At 46.7% G+C, this 17,623-nt stretch overlaps 1 protein-coding gene across 2 annotated transcripts in view; it reads right to left on the bottom strand.

Moving 5' to 3' along the window:
- LOC137377940 (MICOS complex subunit MIC27-like) overlaps positions 1–15,415 on the bottom strand; it is an 84,205-nt gene extending 68,790 nt beyond the window's left edge. For both annotated transcript variants that reach the window (XM_068048004.1, XM_068048005.1), the window contains exon 1: positions 15,336–15,415. In XM_068048004.1, coding sequence (XP_067904105.1) covers positions 15,336–15,347 — 12 coding nt within the window. In that variant the 5' untranslated portion in view covers positions 15,348–15,415. The remainder of the gene's footprint in view (positions 1–15,335) is intronic.
- Positions 15,416–17,623: the final 2,208 nt, after the last annotated feature.

Raw genomic sequence — 17,623 nt, 5'->3', positions numbered from 1 at the left:
CTGCTGTCCCTTTAAGGGATCAGCTTCCACCTCCGAGATGTCGGCCAATCGGACGGCCACTGCCAGTATTGCAGTACCAGAGTCTGGAGACTCCGGGAGAAATGAGTGTGATCGGGGTCACCAGGGACATTCAGGCAAGCCCCAGCGACAGGGGGATGCTGATTAGTGAGGGTTGGGGAGGGGGGGTCTTCCTGGGGTGGGGGTGGGGGGATCAGTGATTGATGCTGGGTGGTCCCTTTGGGTACCCTGGCGTGCCCCCAAAGGAGAGGTTACCCCAATGCCACTAGGAGTTCGCCAGGTTTTACCTGGCGGTGTCTGCCTGCAGCAGTGAGCCCCTCTGCCTTCTATTAAATTGAGGCGGAGGCGGGAAGAGGCCCTTAAGTGTCCATTAATTGTCCACTTAAGGGCCTCAATTGGCCTGGGGCAGGTTACCCGCCCCAGACTAAATTCGAAGGCCTGCCTTCCGTTGCAATTAGTTGCCTCTGCTCCCGTCCCGAGGGGGCCCATAAAATTCAGCTCTAGGTGTGGTCTCACCAACACTCTGTACAGTTGTAGTAAGACTTCCCTACTGTTATACTCCATTCCCCTTGCAATAAAGGCCAAAATTCTATTTGCCTTCCTAATTACTTGCTGTACCTGCCTGCTAACTTTTTGTGATTAATGTACGAGGACACCCAGATCCCTCCATACCGCAGCATTCTGCAATCTTTCTACATTTAAATAATATTTTGCTTTTTTATTCTTCCTATCTCACATTTCCCACATTATACTTCATCTGCTAAATTTTTGCCCACTCACTTAACCTATCTATATCCCTCTGCAGAATGCGGACCTGAGCACAGGCGGCAAAATATATTAAATAAATCCAAAAACAACAAATAAAATCAAGGAGTGATGCCACAGAACAGCAGCTATGTGATTGGTTGCTGAGTATTACCGTAGTCTTTTTTCTCCTCTCTAAACTAAGGCAGTAGGTTTAACTAAGAAATTTAGTTAGCAGTCGAATAAATAGAGGCATGGTAGGACAACTCAGTCATGTCGAATGCACATCTGTTCGATGAACTCCAGGAAGCTTCTCATATCCTGGACAACCACATGTGCAGAAAGTGTTGTCAGCTGGAAGAGCTCAAGCTCCAGGTTTCGGAGCTTGAGCAGCAGCTGGCATCACTGTGGTGCATCCATGAGGCTGACAGCTAGGTTTCTGGAGGTGGTCACTCCGCAGCTTAAGAGTTGAGGACAGAGAGGGAATGGATGACTGCCACACAGACAAGGAAGCCCAGGCAGGTCATGCAGGAGTCCCGTGAGTGCAGGAGTCCCGTGCATCTCACTCTCCAACCGGTATTCAGGTCTGAATACTGGTGAAGGTGACGACTCCTCTGGGAAGGACAGCCAGAACCAAGACCACAGCACCACGGGTGTCTCAACTGTATGGTGGTGGTGGCGGGTTGGGGGGAGCGATGGTGGAGGCAGGAGGAAGGTCAGGAAGATAATAGTGATAAGGAATTCAATAGTTAGGGGAACAGACAGGCGTTTCAGTGGCTGCAGACATGATTCCAGGACAAAATAAAAACAGAAAGTGCTGGAATTACTCAGCAGGTCAGGCAGCATCTGTGGAGTCAACATTTCAGGTCTGTGACCTTTCATCAGAACTGGCAAAGGTTAGAAAAGAATTAGGTTTTAAGCAAGTGAAGGCAGGGGGATTGGTGGGGAAGAGAACAAAAGAGAAGGTGTTTGATAGGGCAGAGGACAGGAAAGATCAAATAACAAAGCTGTCCTGGGACAAAGGCAAAGAGTGCTTGTGGTGGAAGACACAGCATTAGTCCAGAGTGTTAATAGCAGAATAATGAGCAGCTCTGTCTACATGAACAAAAGGCACATAGTTAAAAAATAAGATATTAAAAAAAGGCCACTCATGCTCTGAAGCTATTGAACTCCATGTTCAGTCTGCAAGGCTGTAGAGTGCCTAATCAAAAGATCAGGTTCTGCTCCTCGAGCTTGCGTTGATGTTCACTGGAAATGTCGGCACGAGAGCGGAAGGGGTGGGGGTGGGGGGTGCGGCGGCTGTTGAAATGGCAAGTGACCCGAAGCTCGGGGTCATGCTTTCGGACTGAACGGAGGCGTTCTGCAAAGCGGTCACCCAATCTGCATTTGGTCTCCCCAATGTAGATGAGACCGCACTGTGAGCAGCGAATACAGTACACTACATTGAAGGAAGTACAAGTAAATCACTGCTTCACCTGAAAGGAATGTTTAGGGCCTTGGATGGTGAGGAGAGAGGAGGTAAAAGGGCAGGTATTACACCTCCTCTGATTGCATGGGAAGGTGCCGTGGGAAGGGGGCGAGATGTCGGGGGTGATTGAGGAGTGGACCAGGGTATCGCGGAGGGAATGATCTCTTCGGAATACTGACTGGGGAGGGGAAGGGAAAATGTGTTTGGTGGTGGCATCAAGCTGGAAGTGGCGGAAATGGCGGATGATGATCCTTTGGATGTGGAGGCTGGTGGGGTGCAAAGTCAGGACGAGGGGAACCCTGTTGTGGTTCTGGGAGCGAGGGGAAGGGGTGAGGGCTGAAGTGCGGGAAATGGGTCGGACACGGTTGAGGGCCCTATCAACCACAGTGGGGGGAATCCTCGGTTGAGGAAAAAGAAAGACATGTCAGAAGTGGTGGGGTGGAAAGTGAGGACAAGGGGAACCCTGTTGTGGTTCTGGGAGGGAGAGGAAGGGGGCTCGCTCCAGGACAAGATCTCCGGAGATCTTCCCTCTACGGCTTCCAACCTCATAGTCCCACAATCCTGGACAGCCCGCTTCTACCTCCTTCATAAAATCCACAAACAGGACTGTCCTTCTAGGTCCATCATTTCAGCCTGTTCCTACCCCACTGAACTTATTTTTTCCTATCTTGACTCTATCTTTTCTCCCCTGGTCCAGTCTCTTCCCTCCTACATCCGTGACTCTTCGGACGCCCTACATCATTTTGACAATTTCCAGTTTCCTGGCCCTAACCACCTCCTCTTCGCTATGGACGTCCAGTCTCTCTACACCTCCAGCCCCCACCAGTTTGAGGAAAGTGAAGCTGGGCAAGGAATAGCAGTGGGAGAACATTTTAGTGGTAGTGATCGTAATTCAGTTAAATTTAGAGTAGTTATGGAAACGGACAAAGATAGACCAAGAGTGAAAGTTTTAAATTGGGGAATGTCCAATTTTACTAAGCGGTGATTTGGCAAAAGTGGACTGGAAATAGCCACTTGAAGGTAAACCAATGTCTGAGCAGTGGGAGACATTCAACGAGACAGAGAGGTTTCAAAACAAATATGTTCCCGAAAGAAAAAGGGTGGGACGCCCAAATCTAGACACCCATCAGATGACAAAGAACATGCAGGGAAGGATAAGGTGTCATGAAGACCCCCACCTGCCAAGAATGAGGCAAATTAATTTAGTCATATGAACATTAATTTTAAACTGTTGCTGGAGTGAAGAAATGACTTGTTTTACAAGAGATCACCAGACATTTAGCTGGAGGACATTTGCATACTAAAAGACAGCGCTTGGAGAGACAAAAAAATTGGTCACTGATTCAATTAACAGAGACTGGGCTGGGCAATGGTAGTCTACATCTTGTCGGGTGGGAGACAGCACTACACTGCCCCCCACCCCCCCCCCACCGAAAGCTTTGGAATCCACAAAAGACACAGCAGAGTTTGTTGAAAAAATCTAGTCACATGACTAACCTGCTGGCCAACTTGGAGGTTTGAATGTGCTCACAGGACAGTTTGAATTCAGACTGCAGAGCGTAACTGAACCTGGAACAAGACAGCCTCTCTCCTGGCTGGCTCTCTCTCGCTTTCTCACAAGCCTCCGGACCCGCTGAAGACATGTAAACCTCAAGAGAGAAAAGACTCCTACATCGAAGCAAGTTAAAGCATGTACTGGGCCCCAGCGAACAGCAAGACTTACCAGCAACCAAAGACTCAACATCAAACTCAAAGGACTGTAAGTACCAGATATTGCCTCAAACTTTTCCCCTTTATTCCTTCTACTTTCTCTGTCTCTATCGCATATGCATGCTAGTGTGGTCGCGTTGCGTACTCGTAGTCGTTAACCGAATTAGAGTTTAAGATTAATAAACTTCCACCTTTCTTGTTTAAATCTAAGAAAACCTGTCTGATTTCGTTGCCTTACAATTGGAAAACAGAGAACAAGGATTCACAGAGTGCTTTTATAATTAAACCCTTTTATGTTTAGACTAGGCAAAGACTGAGAGGGAACCCCTAGACCCCTATCTCACCTGGTCGTAACAAAGGTAAAAAAGAAAGCTTGTGTCAGGTACTGAGAACGCAATACTGTAGCAGGTCTAGAGGACTATAGAAAGTGTGGGGGTCAAATTGAAAAGGAAATTAGGAAAGCAAAAGAGGGCATAAAAAATACTGGCAAATAAAACCAAGGGAAACCCAAAGATATTTCACAAATACATAAAGAGTAAGAGGATAACTAAGAAAAGTGTAGGGCCGATTAGAAACCAAAAAAGTCACCAGTGTGTGGAGTTGGAAGACATGGACATGGTTCTTAATGAATGCTTTGCATCGGCCTTCACAAAGAGGGGGGCTGATGCAGATATTGCAGTTAAGCAGAAGGAATGTAAAATATTGACTGGGAAAAACATTGTATAAGAGAAATATTAAGGGGTTTAGCATCTTTGAAAGTAGATAAATCACCAGGCCAGGCTGCTAAGAGAAGAAAAAACGGAGGCTCTGACCATCATTTTCCAATCCTCTCTGGCTTCAGGCATGGTGCAGGTGGACTGCAAATGTTCTATTGTTGTTTACGTTGCGGCTCACTTTGTTGCACTCTCGCCTCTGTGTCACAAGCTTCCGAGCTCAAGTCTCATTCCAAGACTTGAGCACACAAATCAAGGCTGACACTTCAGTGCAATACTGCGTGTGTGCTGCACTATCCAAGGTGCCAGCTTTCAGATGAGACGCTAACCCGAGGTCCTATCTGCCTGCTCTGGTGGATGTAAAAGATCCCATAGCACTAATTTGAAGAAGAACAGGGGAGCTATCCCTGGTGTCCTGGCCAATATTTATCCCTCAATCAATGCAAAAACAACAGATTAGCTGGTCATTACCATTTTGATGTCTATGAGAGCTTGCTGTGCGCAAAAGTGGTTGTGGTGTTTCCTACATTACAATAGAGACTACACTTCAAAAGTACTTTGGGACATCCAATGGTTGTGAAAAGCAGGATATAAATGCAAGTCTTTCTTTAAAAAGGGATGAAGGGATAGACCGCATAAATGCAAGCCAGTCAGCCTCACTTCAACGGTGTGTAAAGTATTGGAAGAAATTCTGAGAGACAATATTATTAATCATTTAGAAAGACATGGATTAATCAAGAACAGTCAGCATAAATTTGTTGAGAGTCATGTCTGACTAACTTGACTGAATTTTTTGAAGAAGTAACAAGGACGATCGTTGAAGGTAGCCTTTTTGATGCAGTGTACAAGAATTTTAGCAAGGCTTTTGTCAAGGTTCCAACAGACTTGTCAGAAATTTAACAGCCAAGGTAGATCCAAAATGGGCTCAGTGGCAGGAAGTAAAGGGTAACGATCAACAGGTGTTTTTATAACTGGAAGGTTGTTTACAATGGGGTTACGCAGGGCTCAGTACTAGACCCCTTGCTTTTTGTGGCATTTATCAATGATTTAGACTGAAATGACACAAAAATTGGCCGTGTGGTTACCAGTGAGGAAGAAAGCTGTAGACGGCAGGAAGATATCAATGGACTGGTCCGATAAGCAGAAAAGTGGCAAATGGAATTCAAGCTGGAGAAGTATGAGGTAATGCATTTGGGGAGGACAAACAAGGCAAGAGAATACACAATAAATGTTAGGATACTGAGAAGTGCAGAGGAACAGAGGGACCTTGGAATGCACGTCCACAGACCCCTGAAGATAGCAGGACAGGTAGATAAGGTGGTTAAGATGGCATAGGGGATACTTCACTTTATTAGCTGAGGACATAGAATACAAGATCAGGAAGGTTCTACTAGAAATGTATGAAATAGAATACTCAATACAGTTCAGGTCATGAGTATAGGAAGGATGTCATCTCACTATTGAGAGTACAAATGAGATTCAAAAGGGTGTTGCCAAGACTGGATAATTTTAGCTATGAAAAAAGATTGGATAAACTGGGTTTCTTCTCTTTGGAACAGAGGAGGCTGAGGGGAGATTTAATTAAGGTGTACAAAATTATGAGGGGCCTAGTTTGAGTGGGTAGGAAGGACCCATTTCCCTTCACAGAGATGTCAATAATCAGGGGCAAAGACTTAAAGTAATTAGAAGGATTAGAGGGGAGTTGGGTAATTGTTTCATCCAGAGGCTGGTCGGCTCTGGAACACACTGGCTGAAAGGGTGGGAGAGACAGAAACCCCTCATCGCATTTTTTAAAAACTTGCATATCACTTGAAGTGCCATAAACTACAGGACTACAGACCAAAAGCTAAAAAGTGGGATTAGACTGGAAAGATCTTTTCCTGCTGCACAGACAGGACGGGCCGAATGGCCTCCTTCTGGGCCATACATTTTCTATGTTTCAGTGCAAAGTTCTATTGAACATTGCAAATATCCAGCTGTTCCCAAAACACTTTTCTGTGTAATGCTGTGTATGGAATTTTTTTTAACTGAATTTTCCCTCACTTTTCTTTAAAGATCAAAGCTAAATAAAATCCCAGATCTCTTAAAATAATCCTGTTATTCAAGAAGCAGTTATTATTAATGTATTAAGAACAGCTCTGCCCATTGTTAGTACTCCACCTCGAGCGAAAAAGGTTTTATCCCGTCATCATCAGCTAAGGAAATATATCAACTTTTGTTTATAGAAGAGAGCACAAGATTCTCAATTGCCAGCAGTGCGATATTTCACTATAAATTTACAGCTTTGCAACTGTTAACCCTCTGGTGTGATTATTACATGCTGTGTGGTGCACAATCTGTACCACACAGGCAACAATACCAGGGAGATTTGAAGACTGCAATAAACCAAATCAGCTCAATTAGATTTTAGCCCTGCTATAGATTTCATCTGTCCATTACTCTCTATTTAATTCTTAGAAGGATTTCACTAATCAAATGCAAGTGTCACAGAGCTTTAGTTGTGATCATATTGTGGTTGTTTTATTTTGTGGCTTTGTAAACAAGAAGGATGAATTTTGCCATGGTTTGTGACTCATCAAAGAGCAGGATTTGCCTGCTGCACTGAGTTTTACACTTCAACAAGACTATGGGATTCACTTAATATCCATAAGTTCTTAAATGCCCTCTGAAATGGCCGAGCAAGCCACTCAGTTGTATCTAACCACTACGAAGTCAACAAAGAATGAAACCTGACAGACCACCCGGCATCTACCCAGGCACTGGCTGTCGACCCTGCAAAGTCCTCCTTAGTAACATCTGTCAATTATTGAACTCAATGTTCAGTCCGGCAGGCTGTAGTGTGCCTAATCAGTAAATGAGATGCTGTTCCACGAACTTGCATTGATGTTCACTGGAATACTGCAGCAATCCCAGGACAGAGATGTGAGCATGAGAGAAGTGGGGAGTGTGGAAATGGCCAGCGACCGGAAGCTTGGAGTCATGCTTTCGGACTGAGCAGAGATGTTCCGCAAAGTGGTTACCCAGTCTCCGTTTGGTCTCCCCATGTAGAGGAGACCACATTGTGAGCAGCGAATATAGTATACTACATTGAAAGAAGTACAAGTAAATTGCTGCTTCATCTGGAAGGAGTGTTTGAGGCCTTGGTTAGTGAGGAGAGAGGAGGTAAATGGGCAGGTATTACACCTCCTGCGCTTGCAGGGTAAGGTGCCTTGGGGAGGGGACGAGGTGGTGGGGGTAATGGAGGAGTGGACCAGGGTGTCACGGAAGGAACGATCCCTTTGGAATGCTGACAGGGGAAGGGAGGGGAAGATGCCTTTGGTCGTGGCATCACGGGGTGGTAGAAACGGCGGAGGATGATCCTTTGGATATGGAGGCTGATGGGGGGGAAAGTGAGAACAAGGGGAACCCTGTCACGGTTCTGGGAGGGAGGGGAAGGGGTGAGGGTAGAGGTGTGGGAAATGGGCCGGACACGGTTGAGGGCCCTGTCAACCACAGTGGGGGGGAATCCTCCGTTGAGGAAAAAGGAAGACATATCAGAAGTGCTGTCATGGAAGGTAGCATCATCAGAGTAGATGTGTCGGAGACAGAGAAACCGAGAGAATGGACTGGAGTCCTTACAAGAGGCAAGGTGTGAAGAAGTGTAGTCGAAGTAGCTGAGGGAGTCGGTGGGCTTATAATGGCTATTAGTAGACAGCCTATCCCCAGAGATGGAGACAGAGAAGTCGAGGAAGGGAAGGGAAGTGTCGGAGATGGACCATGTAAAGATGAGAGAAGGGTGGAAATTAGAAGCAAAGTTGATCAAGTTTTCCAGTTCTGTGTTGGAGCGGGAAACGTCACCGATAAAGTCATCAATGTACCGGAAAAAGAGTTGGAGGAGGGGGCCTGAGTAGGACTGGAACAAGAAATGTTCGACATATTCCACAAAAAGACAGGCATAACTAGGGCCCATGAGGGTACCCATAGCGACACCTTTTACTTGAAGGAAGTGAGTGGAGTTGAAGGAGAAGTTGTTCAATGTGAGAACAAGTTCAGCCAGGCGGAAGAGGGTGGTGGTGGATGGGGACTGGTTGGGCCTCTGTTCAAGGAAGAAGCGGAGAGCCCTCAGACCATCCTGGTGGGGGATGGAGGTGTAGAGAAATTGGACGTCCATAGTGAAGAGGAGGCAGTTGGGGCCAGGGAACTGGAAATTGTCAAAATGATGTAGGGCATCAGAAGAGTCACGGAGGTAGGTGGGAAGAGACTGGACCAGCGGAGAAAGATAGAGTCAAGACAGGAAGAAGTAAGTTCAGTGGAGCAGGAACAGGCTGAAACAATGGGTCTGCCAGGACAGTCCTGTTTGTGGATTTTGGGAAGGAGGTAGAAGCAGTCTGTCCAGGGTTGCAGGACTATGAGGTTGGAAGCTGTAGAGGGAAGATCTCCAGAGGAGATGAGGTCAGTGACAGTCCTGTGAACAGTTGCTTGATGTTCAGTGGTGGGGTCATGGTCCAGGAGGAATTAGGAAGAAGTGTCTGAGAGTTGGCGCTGAGCCTCTGCAAGGTAGAGGTCTGTACGCCATACAACAACAGCACCACCCATGTCTGCAGGCTTGATAACAATGTTGGGGTTAGACCTGAGAGTAACGGAGTGCGGAAAGTTCAGAGGGGGACAGGTTAGAGCGAGTGAGGGGGGCAGAGAAATTGAGATCACCAATGTCTCGCCGGCAGTTTCAATTAAAAGATCAAGAACAGGAAAGAGGCCGAGGGAGAGGTCCAGGTAGATGGAGAATGCTGGAGACGGGTGAATGGGTCTGCTGATCGGGGGGAGGAGTCCTGGTCAAAGAAGTGAGCCCGGAGGCGGAGGCGACGGAAGAAGAGCTCAACGTCATGCCGAGCACGAAATTCATTGAGGTGGGGGGTGTAAGGGAATAAAACTGAGTCCTTTGCTGAGTATAGAACGTTCAGCATCAGAGAGCGGGAGGTCAGAGGGTATCGTGAATACACGGCTTAGTCAAGACAACTGGTATGGGGCTACCCAGGTTCTTCTGTTTTTACTGAACTCCTCAGAGTCTTTACAGAAGTTTGCAGACAGATAGTGTGGTTTACAGGGGGCCAGAGGCAAAACACATGTTCTGCAACGAGCACATGTCGGAATCCTGAATTGTGTATCTTATATAAAAAAAACATTAAGCTGGCCCTAAAAGCCCAGTTGGAAATAAAAGCACTGTACCATACCACTCACATACTGGACCAACTCTCACCATAAGTGAACCAATACCGAGATAATGAATTAACTAAAGATGGGAAACCCTTCACAAGGAAGGAACGGTCGCAAGGATTCCTGACAAAATGCATCTTAATGGGAGATCTGAGACTTGGGCTCAAATCCAACTCAGACTTTTAAAGTCTCATTTGCTAACAGTAAGGGTCAAATGTGAAATGAGCCTCAATCGAGTGAGTATTGGCCAATTGCACTAAACTACCTCTAATCTGGCACTGTGATACAGCACAGTCAATGTGAAAAATGGCAAAAATGTCACGCTGTTGCATCCTCTGCTGAGGCTGAGGCACAAAGCTGTGGGAGCTCTACTCTATCCAGCCGCACCATACCTGGCCTGGGAGTGCTTGATGTTGAGTGCCTGAAATGGCAAGTGTTTCATTCCCAAGAAATGACATCCTACACCTGAACAGTTTTCAATTCATTTATAAAATTTGATGCCCATTTTCAAAATGTGTTATATTGTAGTTTAGCTGCTGTACACATTACAAATACAACAAACATTCGGTCTTAACATTTTGCTATTCATTTTTTAAAAAAATGCATGCTTGTGTCTTCAGCTGTTTAGGGCCTAAGTGCTGGAATTTCCTCCCTGAACCCCTCTCAGCTTTCCATTAAGACACTGCTTAAAACCTACCTCTTTACCAAGCTTTTGTTCACCTGTCCTAAAATCTCCTTATGAGATTCGGTGTCAAGTTTTGTTTGATAACACTCCTGTGAAGCACTGTGGGATATTTTACTCCATTAAAGTATCATACACACACACACCCCATCTGCCACCACTGACACAGTTCATCACACATTCCTCCTCCAACACCTCTCCATTATTGTCCATCTGGGTGGGACAGCACTTGCCTGGTTCCATTCTTATCTATCTAATTATAGCCATAGAATCACCTGCTTCTCTTCCCACTGTTAACTCCGGTGTGCCACCAAATCTATCCTACATGATGCTGCCCCTCAGCGATATCATCTGAAAACACATTAGTTTCCACATTTACACTGACCTCAGCCAGCTCTACCTCACCACCACCTCTCCCGACCCCTCCACAGTCTCTAAATTGTTGCACTGCTTGTTCGACATCCAGTACTGGATGAGCAGAAATGTTTTTATTTATTCAGTCATAGGATATGGGCATTGCGGGCTAGACCAGCATTTATTGTCCATCCCCAACTGCCCTCGAGAAGATGAAGGTGAGCTGCCTTATTGAACTGCTGCAGTCCATGTGAGGTAGACACACCAACAGTGCTGTAAGGAAGAAAGTTCCAAGATTTTGACCCAGCAACAATGAAGGAGTGGTGATATAGTTCCAGGTCAGGACGGTGTGTGACCTGGAGGGGAACTGGTAGGTGGTGGTGTTCCCATGCATCTGCTGCACTTGTCCTTCTAGGTAATAGAGGTCACAGGTTTGGAAGGTGCTGTCGAAGGAGCCTTGGTGCGTTGCTGCAGTGCATCTTGTAGATGGTGCACACTGCTGCCACTGAGCATCGGTGGTGAAGGGAGTGAATGTTGAAGGTGGTGGATGGGGTGCTTTATCCTGGATGGTGTCGAGCTTCTTGAGTGTTGTTGGAGCTATACCCATGCAGGCATGGACAGTGTTCCATCACACTTCTGACTTGTGCCTTGTATATGGTGGACAGGCTTTGGGGAGTCAGGAGGCGAGTTACACACTGCAGAATTCCCAGCCTCTGACCCTCTTTTGTAGCCACGGTATTTATGTGGCTGGTCCAGTTCAGTTTCTGGTCAATGGTAACCCCCAGGATGTTGATAGTGGGGGAATTCAGCAATAGTAATTCCATTGAACATCAAGGGGAGGTGGTTAAATTCTCTGTTTTTTGAGATGGTCATTGCCTGGCACTTGTGTGGTGTGAATGTTACTTGCCACTTATCAGCCCAAGCCTCGATGTTGTCTAGTTCTTGATACATCGGGACACGGGCTGACGAGTATCTGAGGAGTCGCAAATGGTGCTGAATATTGTGCAATCATCAGCAAACATCCCCACTTCTGACCTTTTCATGGAGGGAAGGTCATTGGTGAAGCAGCTGAAGATGGTTGGGCCTAGAACATTACCCTGAGGAACTCCTGCAATGATGTCCTGGGCTGAGATTATTGACCTCCAACAACCACAACCATCTTCCTTTGTGCTAGGTATGACTCTAAACAGCAGAGAGTTTTCCCAGACTCACATTGACTCCAGTTTTGCTAGGGCTCCTTGATGCTATACTCGGTCAAATGTTGCCTTGATGCCAAGCGCAGTCACTCTCACCCCACCTCTGGAGTTCAGCTCTTTTGTCCATGTTTGGACAAAGGCTGTAATGAGATCAGGAGCTGCGTGGCCCTGGCGGAACCCAAAGTGAGCATCAGTGAGCAGGTTATTGCTGAGCAAGTGCCACTTGATAGCATTGTCGACAACACCTTCCATCGCTATGCTGATGATTAAGAGTAGACTGATGATAATCGGTAATTGGCCAGATTGGATTTGTCCTGCTTTTGTGTACAGGACATACCTGGGCAATTTTCCACATTGCTGGGTAGATACCAGTGTTGTAGCAGTACTGGAACAGCTTGGCTAGGGACGCATCAAGTTCTGGATCATAGGTCTTCATAGTACTATTGCCGGAATGTGTCAGGGTCCAAAGCCTTTGCAGTATCCAGTGCCTTCAGTTGCTTCTTGATATCACGTGGAGTGAATTGCATTGGCTGAAGACTGGCATCTGCGATGCTGGGGACCTCAGGAGATGGATCATCCACCCGGCACTTCTGGCTGAAGATAGATGCAAATGCTTCAGCCTTATCTTTTGCACTGATGTGCTGGGCTCCCCCATTGTTGAGGATGGGGATATTTGTGGAGCCTCCTCCTCCAGTTAGTTAATTGACCACCACCATTCATGACTGGATGTGGCAGGACTGCAGAGCTTAGATCTGATCCGTTGGTTGTGGGATTGCTTAACCCTGTATATCGCATGCTGTTTCCACTGTTTGGCATGCAAGTAGTCCTGGGTTGTAGCTTCACCAGGCTGACACCTCAGTTTTAGGTATGCCTGGTGCTGCTCCTGGCATGCCCTCCTGCACTCTTCATTGAACCAGGGTTGGGCCCTGGCTTGATGGTAATGGTAGAGTGGGGGATATGCTGGGCCATGAGGTTACAGATTGTGGCTGAGTACAATTCTGCTGCTGCTGATGGCCCATAACACCTCATGGATATCCAGTTTTGCATTGCTAGATCTGTTCAAAATCTATCCCCTTTAGCAAGGTAGTAGCGCCACACAACACGATGGAGGGTATCCTCAATGTGAAGGCAGGAATTCGTCTCCACAAGGACTGTGCGGTGGTCATGCCTACCAATACTGTCATGGAGAGATGCATCTGCAACAGGTAGGTACGTGAGGACGAGGTCAAGTAGGTTTTTCCCTCCTGTTGGTTCCCTCACCATCTGCTGCAGACCCAGTGTAGCACCTGTGTCCTTTAAGACTCGGCCAGCTCAGTCAACAGTGGTGCTACTGAGCCACTCTTGGTGATAGATATTGAAGTTCCCCAACCAGAGTACATTCTGTGCCCTTGCTAGCCTTAGCGCTTCTTCCAATTGGTGTTGAACATGGAGAAGCATAGATTCATTAACCGAGGGGGGAGGGTGGTAATCAGCAGCAGGTTTCCTTGCCCATGTTTGACCTGATGCCATTAGACTTCATGGGGTCCAAAGTCAATGTTGAGGACTCCCAAGGCAACTCCCTCCCGACTGTATAGCACTGTGCTGCCACCTCTGGTGGGTCTGCCAGTGGGACAGGACATACCCGGGGATGGTGATGGTGGTGTCAGGGACATTGCCTATAAGATATCAGCAATAAATGCTGGCCTAACCAGCGATGCCCACATCCCATGAATACATTTTTAAAAAATGATTCCGTGAGTATGACTATGTCAAGCTGTTACATGACTAGTCTGTGGGACAGCTCTCCCAATTTTGGTAAAAGCCCTCAGATGTTAGTAAGGAGGCCTTTGCAGGGTCGACAGGGCTGGATTTGCTGTTGTCATTTCCATGTCCCCAGAGCATTAGCCTGTGCCTCTGGATTACTAGTCCAGTGACATTACTACTACGCCACCGCCTCCCCGACTAAATATTATGAAAACCAAAACCATTGTCTTCTGTCTGGCCGCAAATTCCATTCCTCTCCCTCGCAACTGTCCGAGGCTGAACCAGACTGGCATCGCAACCTTGGTGTCATATCTGACCCGAGATGAGTTTCTGATCACATATCTGTGTCATTACTAAGACTATCCACTTCCACCTCCATAACATTATCTGACTCTACCCCTTCTTCAGTTCATCTGCTGCTGAAACCCTCATTTATGCCTTCATTACCTCTAGACCTGACTATTCCAATACACTAAAATAAAAGCAAAATACTGCGGATGCTGGAAATCTGAAATAAAAACAAGAAATGCTGGAACCACTCAGCAGGTCTGGCAGCATCTGTGGAAAGAGAAGCAGAGTTAACGTTTCGGGTCAGTGACCCTTCTTCGGAACTTTATTCCAATACACTCCTAGCTGGGCTCCTACATTGTACCCTCTGTTAACTTGAAGTCAGCTAAAACTCTGCTGCCAGTGTCCTTGCTCACACCAAATCCCATTCCGTCATCACCTCTGTGCTCACTGACTTACACTGGCTCCCGGCTAAGCAATGCCTTGATTTTAGAATTATTCTTGTTTTCAAATCCCTCCACGATCTTGCCCCTCCCTATCTCTGTAATCTCCTCCAGCCTTACAACCCTTCCAGGATTAGTGTTTGTGACATGAAGTCACCCTCTGGGACAGAAGAGTTGATTGATCAACATGAATAACTTGTATTTATATAGCACCTGTAAAGTAATAAAACATCCCAAGGTGCTTCACAGGAGTATATGACACAGCTAGTTCTGGCCTCCTGTGCATCCCTGATTTTAATTGTTCCCCCATTGGTGGCTGCACCTTCAGCTGCCAAGTCCCAAGCTCTGGAATTCCCTTCCTACACCTCTGTCTCTCTATCTTTTTCTCTATCCTCCTTTTAGACACTGCTTAAAACCTACCTCTTCGGCCAAGCTTTTGTTATCTGACCTAATACGTGTGGTTGTGTCATATACTCCTGTAAAGCGCCTTGGGATGTTTTATTACTTTACAGGCGCTATATAAATACAAGTTATTCATGTTGATCAATTAACTCTTCTGTCCCAGAGGGTGACTTCATGTCACAAACACTAATTTGACAATGTCACCCAGACAGAGCGGAGATAATGTGAGACCAGGGGGCCCAGCGGCCGTCCGCTGGGACCGAGAGCGGAACCCCGAGCTCCAGTTCCTCCGGCACCAAAGCTGCTCTCCGGCACAGCGCGATCAACCGAGCTTAACCCGGACCCGAGCCTCTCCTCCGCACTGCGGCCCGAAAAACTCACCTGAAACACCATGGCGACTGCTCCGGGTCCGGCTGCGAAACATGCGCAGTGGAGCTCCGAGACATGCGCAGCACATTCAGTGCCGGCTCTGGCTCCGCAACATGCGCAGTGAATTCAGTGCCGGCGCTGGCTCCGCGGCATGCGCACGGAGCTCAGTGCCGGCTGCAGTCTGTCCCAGTCAAGCGTCTGACAGCACTGCTGCCAAAGTGGCCTGTGTGGGTGTTGTTTTGATGCACCGACAAAGGGCGAAACTGCGTGGCCCCAGGGTCATCAAACAAAAATCATCACAAACGTGGGCTCCTTTTTAGAGCACCACTAATATGAGATCACTCAATCAATGTGAAAAGATACCAAAATATCAGAAAAAAATTCACAAGAATGGTTCCGGGGATGAGGAATTTCAGTTATGAAGTTGGATTGGAGAAGTTAGGACTGTTTTCCTTGGAAAAAAAAGCTGAAAGGAGATTTGGTAGAGATATTGAAAATCATGAAGGGTCTGGACAGAGTAGATTGGGAAAAATGGTTCCCAATGGTGAAATGAGCAAGAACGAGAGGAGTTCTGAAGAAGGGTCACTGACCCGAAACGTTAACTCTGCTTCTCTTTCCACAGATGCTGCCAGACCTGCTGAGTGATTCCAGCATTTCTTGTTTTTGTTTCAGATTTCCAGCATCCGCAGTATTTTGCTTTTATTATATAAGAACGAGAGGGCACAGGTTACGGGGAAAAAGCAGGGGAATGGCATGAGATGGAGTGGAGAGCTAGTGCAGACACAGTGGGCTGAATGATTTCCTTAAGCGCTGCACTGTAACAATTCTGTGATTCTGTGAAAATAAGTATCAAGTACCACCAAAGCAAAAGGATACCTTCCCAACTAAATCCAGATTTCATTATTGATGTGCACAAGACACTCTGTACCCTGCGGAGTCCACCAATTGAAGAAGGCATTAAGCATTGCGATGCACACCAAATGCTCCCTCTGCAGGTCTGCCTGTCACTGACAAGACCACAGAAGGATCTCTTGCACATCCCTGAGTTTAATCGTTCCTCCATTAGTGGCCGTGCCTTCAGTTGCCTTGGTCCTAAGCTCTGGAATTCCCTCCTGAAGCCACTCCGCCTCTCTACCTCTCTTTCCTCCTTTTAGGTGCACCTTAAAACTTAGCTCTTTGACCAAGCTTTTGATCATAGGCCCTAATATCTCCTCATGTGGCTTGGTGTCAAACTACCTAATAATGCCCCTGTGAAGCATCTTAAGACTTTTTATGACATTAAAGTGTAAGTATATGTTGTTGTTGTTGGAAGAGGCAACAGCCAGAGAGACCTCCTCACGCCCTTCCCACCCACCCCTCCACTGGGGACTGTGTGTGTGGATATAGATTCACTCCCAGGGAACTCTATGGAGGCACAGTCCCAAGGACTTTCTGCAAATATATTCACATTCCTGGAAACATACACCTTCAAATACAGACACACACCTAGGGCATATAGATGAATGGGAAGAACTTACACACATATATAAAATGCCTTTCATAACTTGGTTAATTAATTAATTAATTAATAGGATTAATCAGGGAATGGCTGCAGGACATCCTTCTGGGGGAGGGTGAACAGCCAGAGGTCATGGTCCACATTGGTAGGAAGAGGGATGAGGTCCTGAAAGCAGATTTGAGGGAGTTAGGAAGGAAATTAGAAAGCAGGACCTCCAAAGCAGTAATCTCAAGATTACTGCCAGTGCCACGTGCTAGTGAGCAGTGGAATAGGAGGATTGATCGATTGAACACGTGGCTGGAGAATTGGTAAAGGAGGGAGGGCATCAGATTTCTGGGCATTGGGACCAGTTCTGGGGCAGGTGGGACCTGTACAAAATGGACAGGCTATGCCTTAACAGGACCAGAACTAATATCCTTGCAGGGAGATTTGCTAGTGCTCTTGGGGAGGGTTTAAACTAGCTTGTCAGGGGGATGGGAACCTGAGGGGTAGCTCAAATTGGAAGAAAGTAAAGCTGGTAACAGGAGGTAGAAAACTAGCAAGTGACATTAGAAGGCAGGCAAAACAAAGGCGAGCATCAACTAAGTTTAGAATGGAGAATAATATCAAGAAGACAAGGTTAAGGGCACTCTACCTTAATGCACACAGCATTCGCAACAAGGTAGATGATTTAAAGGCAAAAATAGTGATAAATGGGTATGATCTAATTGCCATTACGGAAACATGTTTACAGGGTGACCAAGACTGGGAACTGAATATTCAAGGATATTCGACATGTGGGAAGGACAGGCAAAAAGTAAAA

The sequence above is a fragment of the Heterodontus francisci genome, chromosome 15 (genome assembly GCF_036365525.1).
Source record: "Heterodontus francisci isolate sHetFra1 chromosome 15, sHetFra1.hap1, whole genome shotgun sequence".
Lineage (NCBI taxonomy): Eukaryota > Metazoa > Chordata > Chondrichthyes > Heterodontiformes > Heterodontidae > Heterodontus > Heterodontus francisci.
Note: the sequence above shows the minus strand (reverse complement) of the source record. Positions and strands in the feature narration are given on the sequence as shown.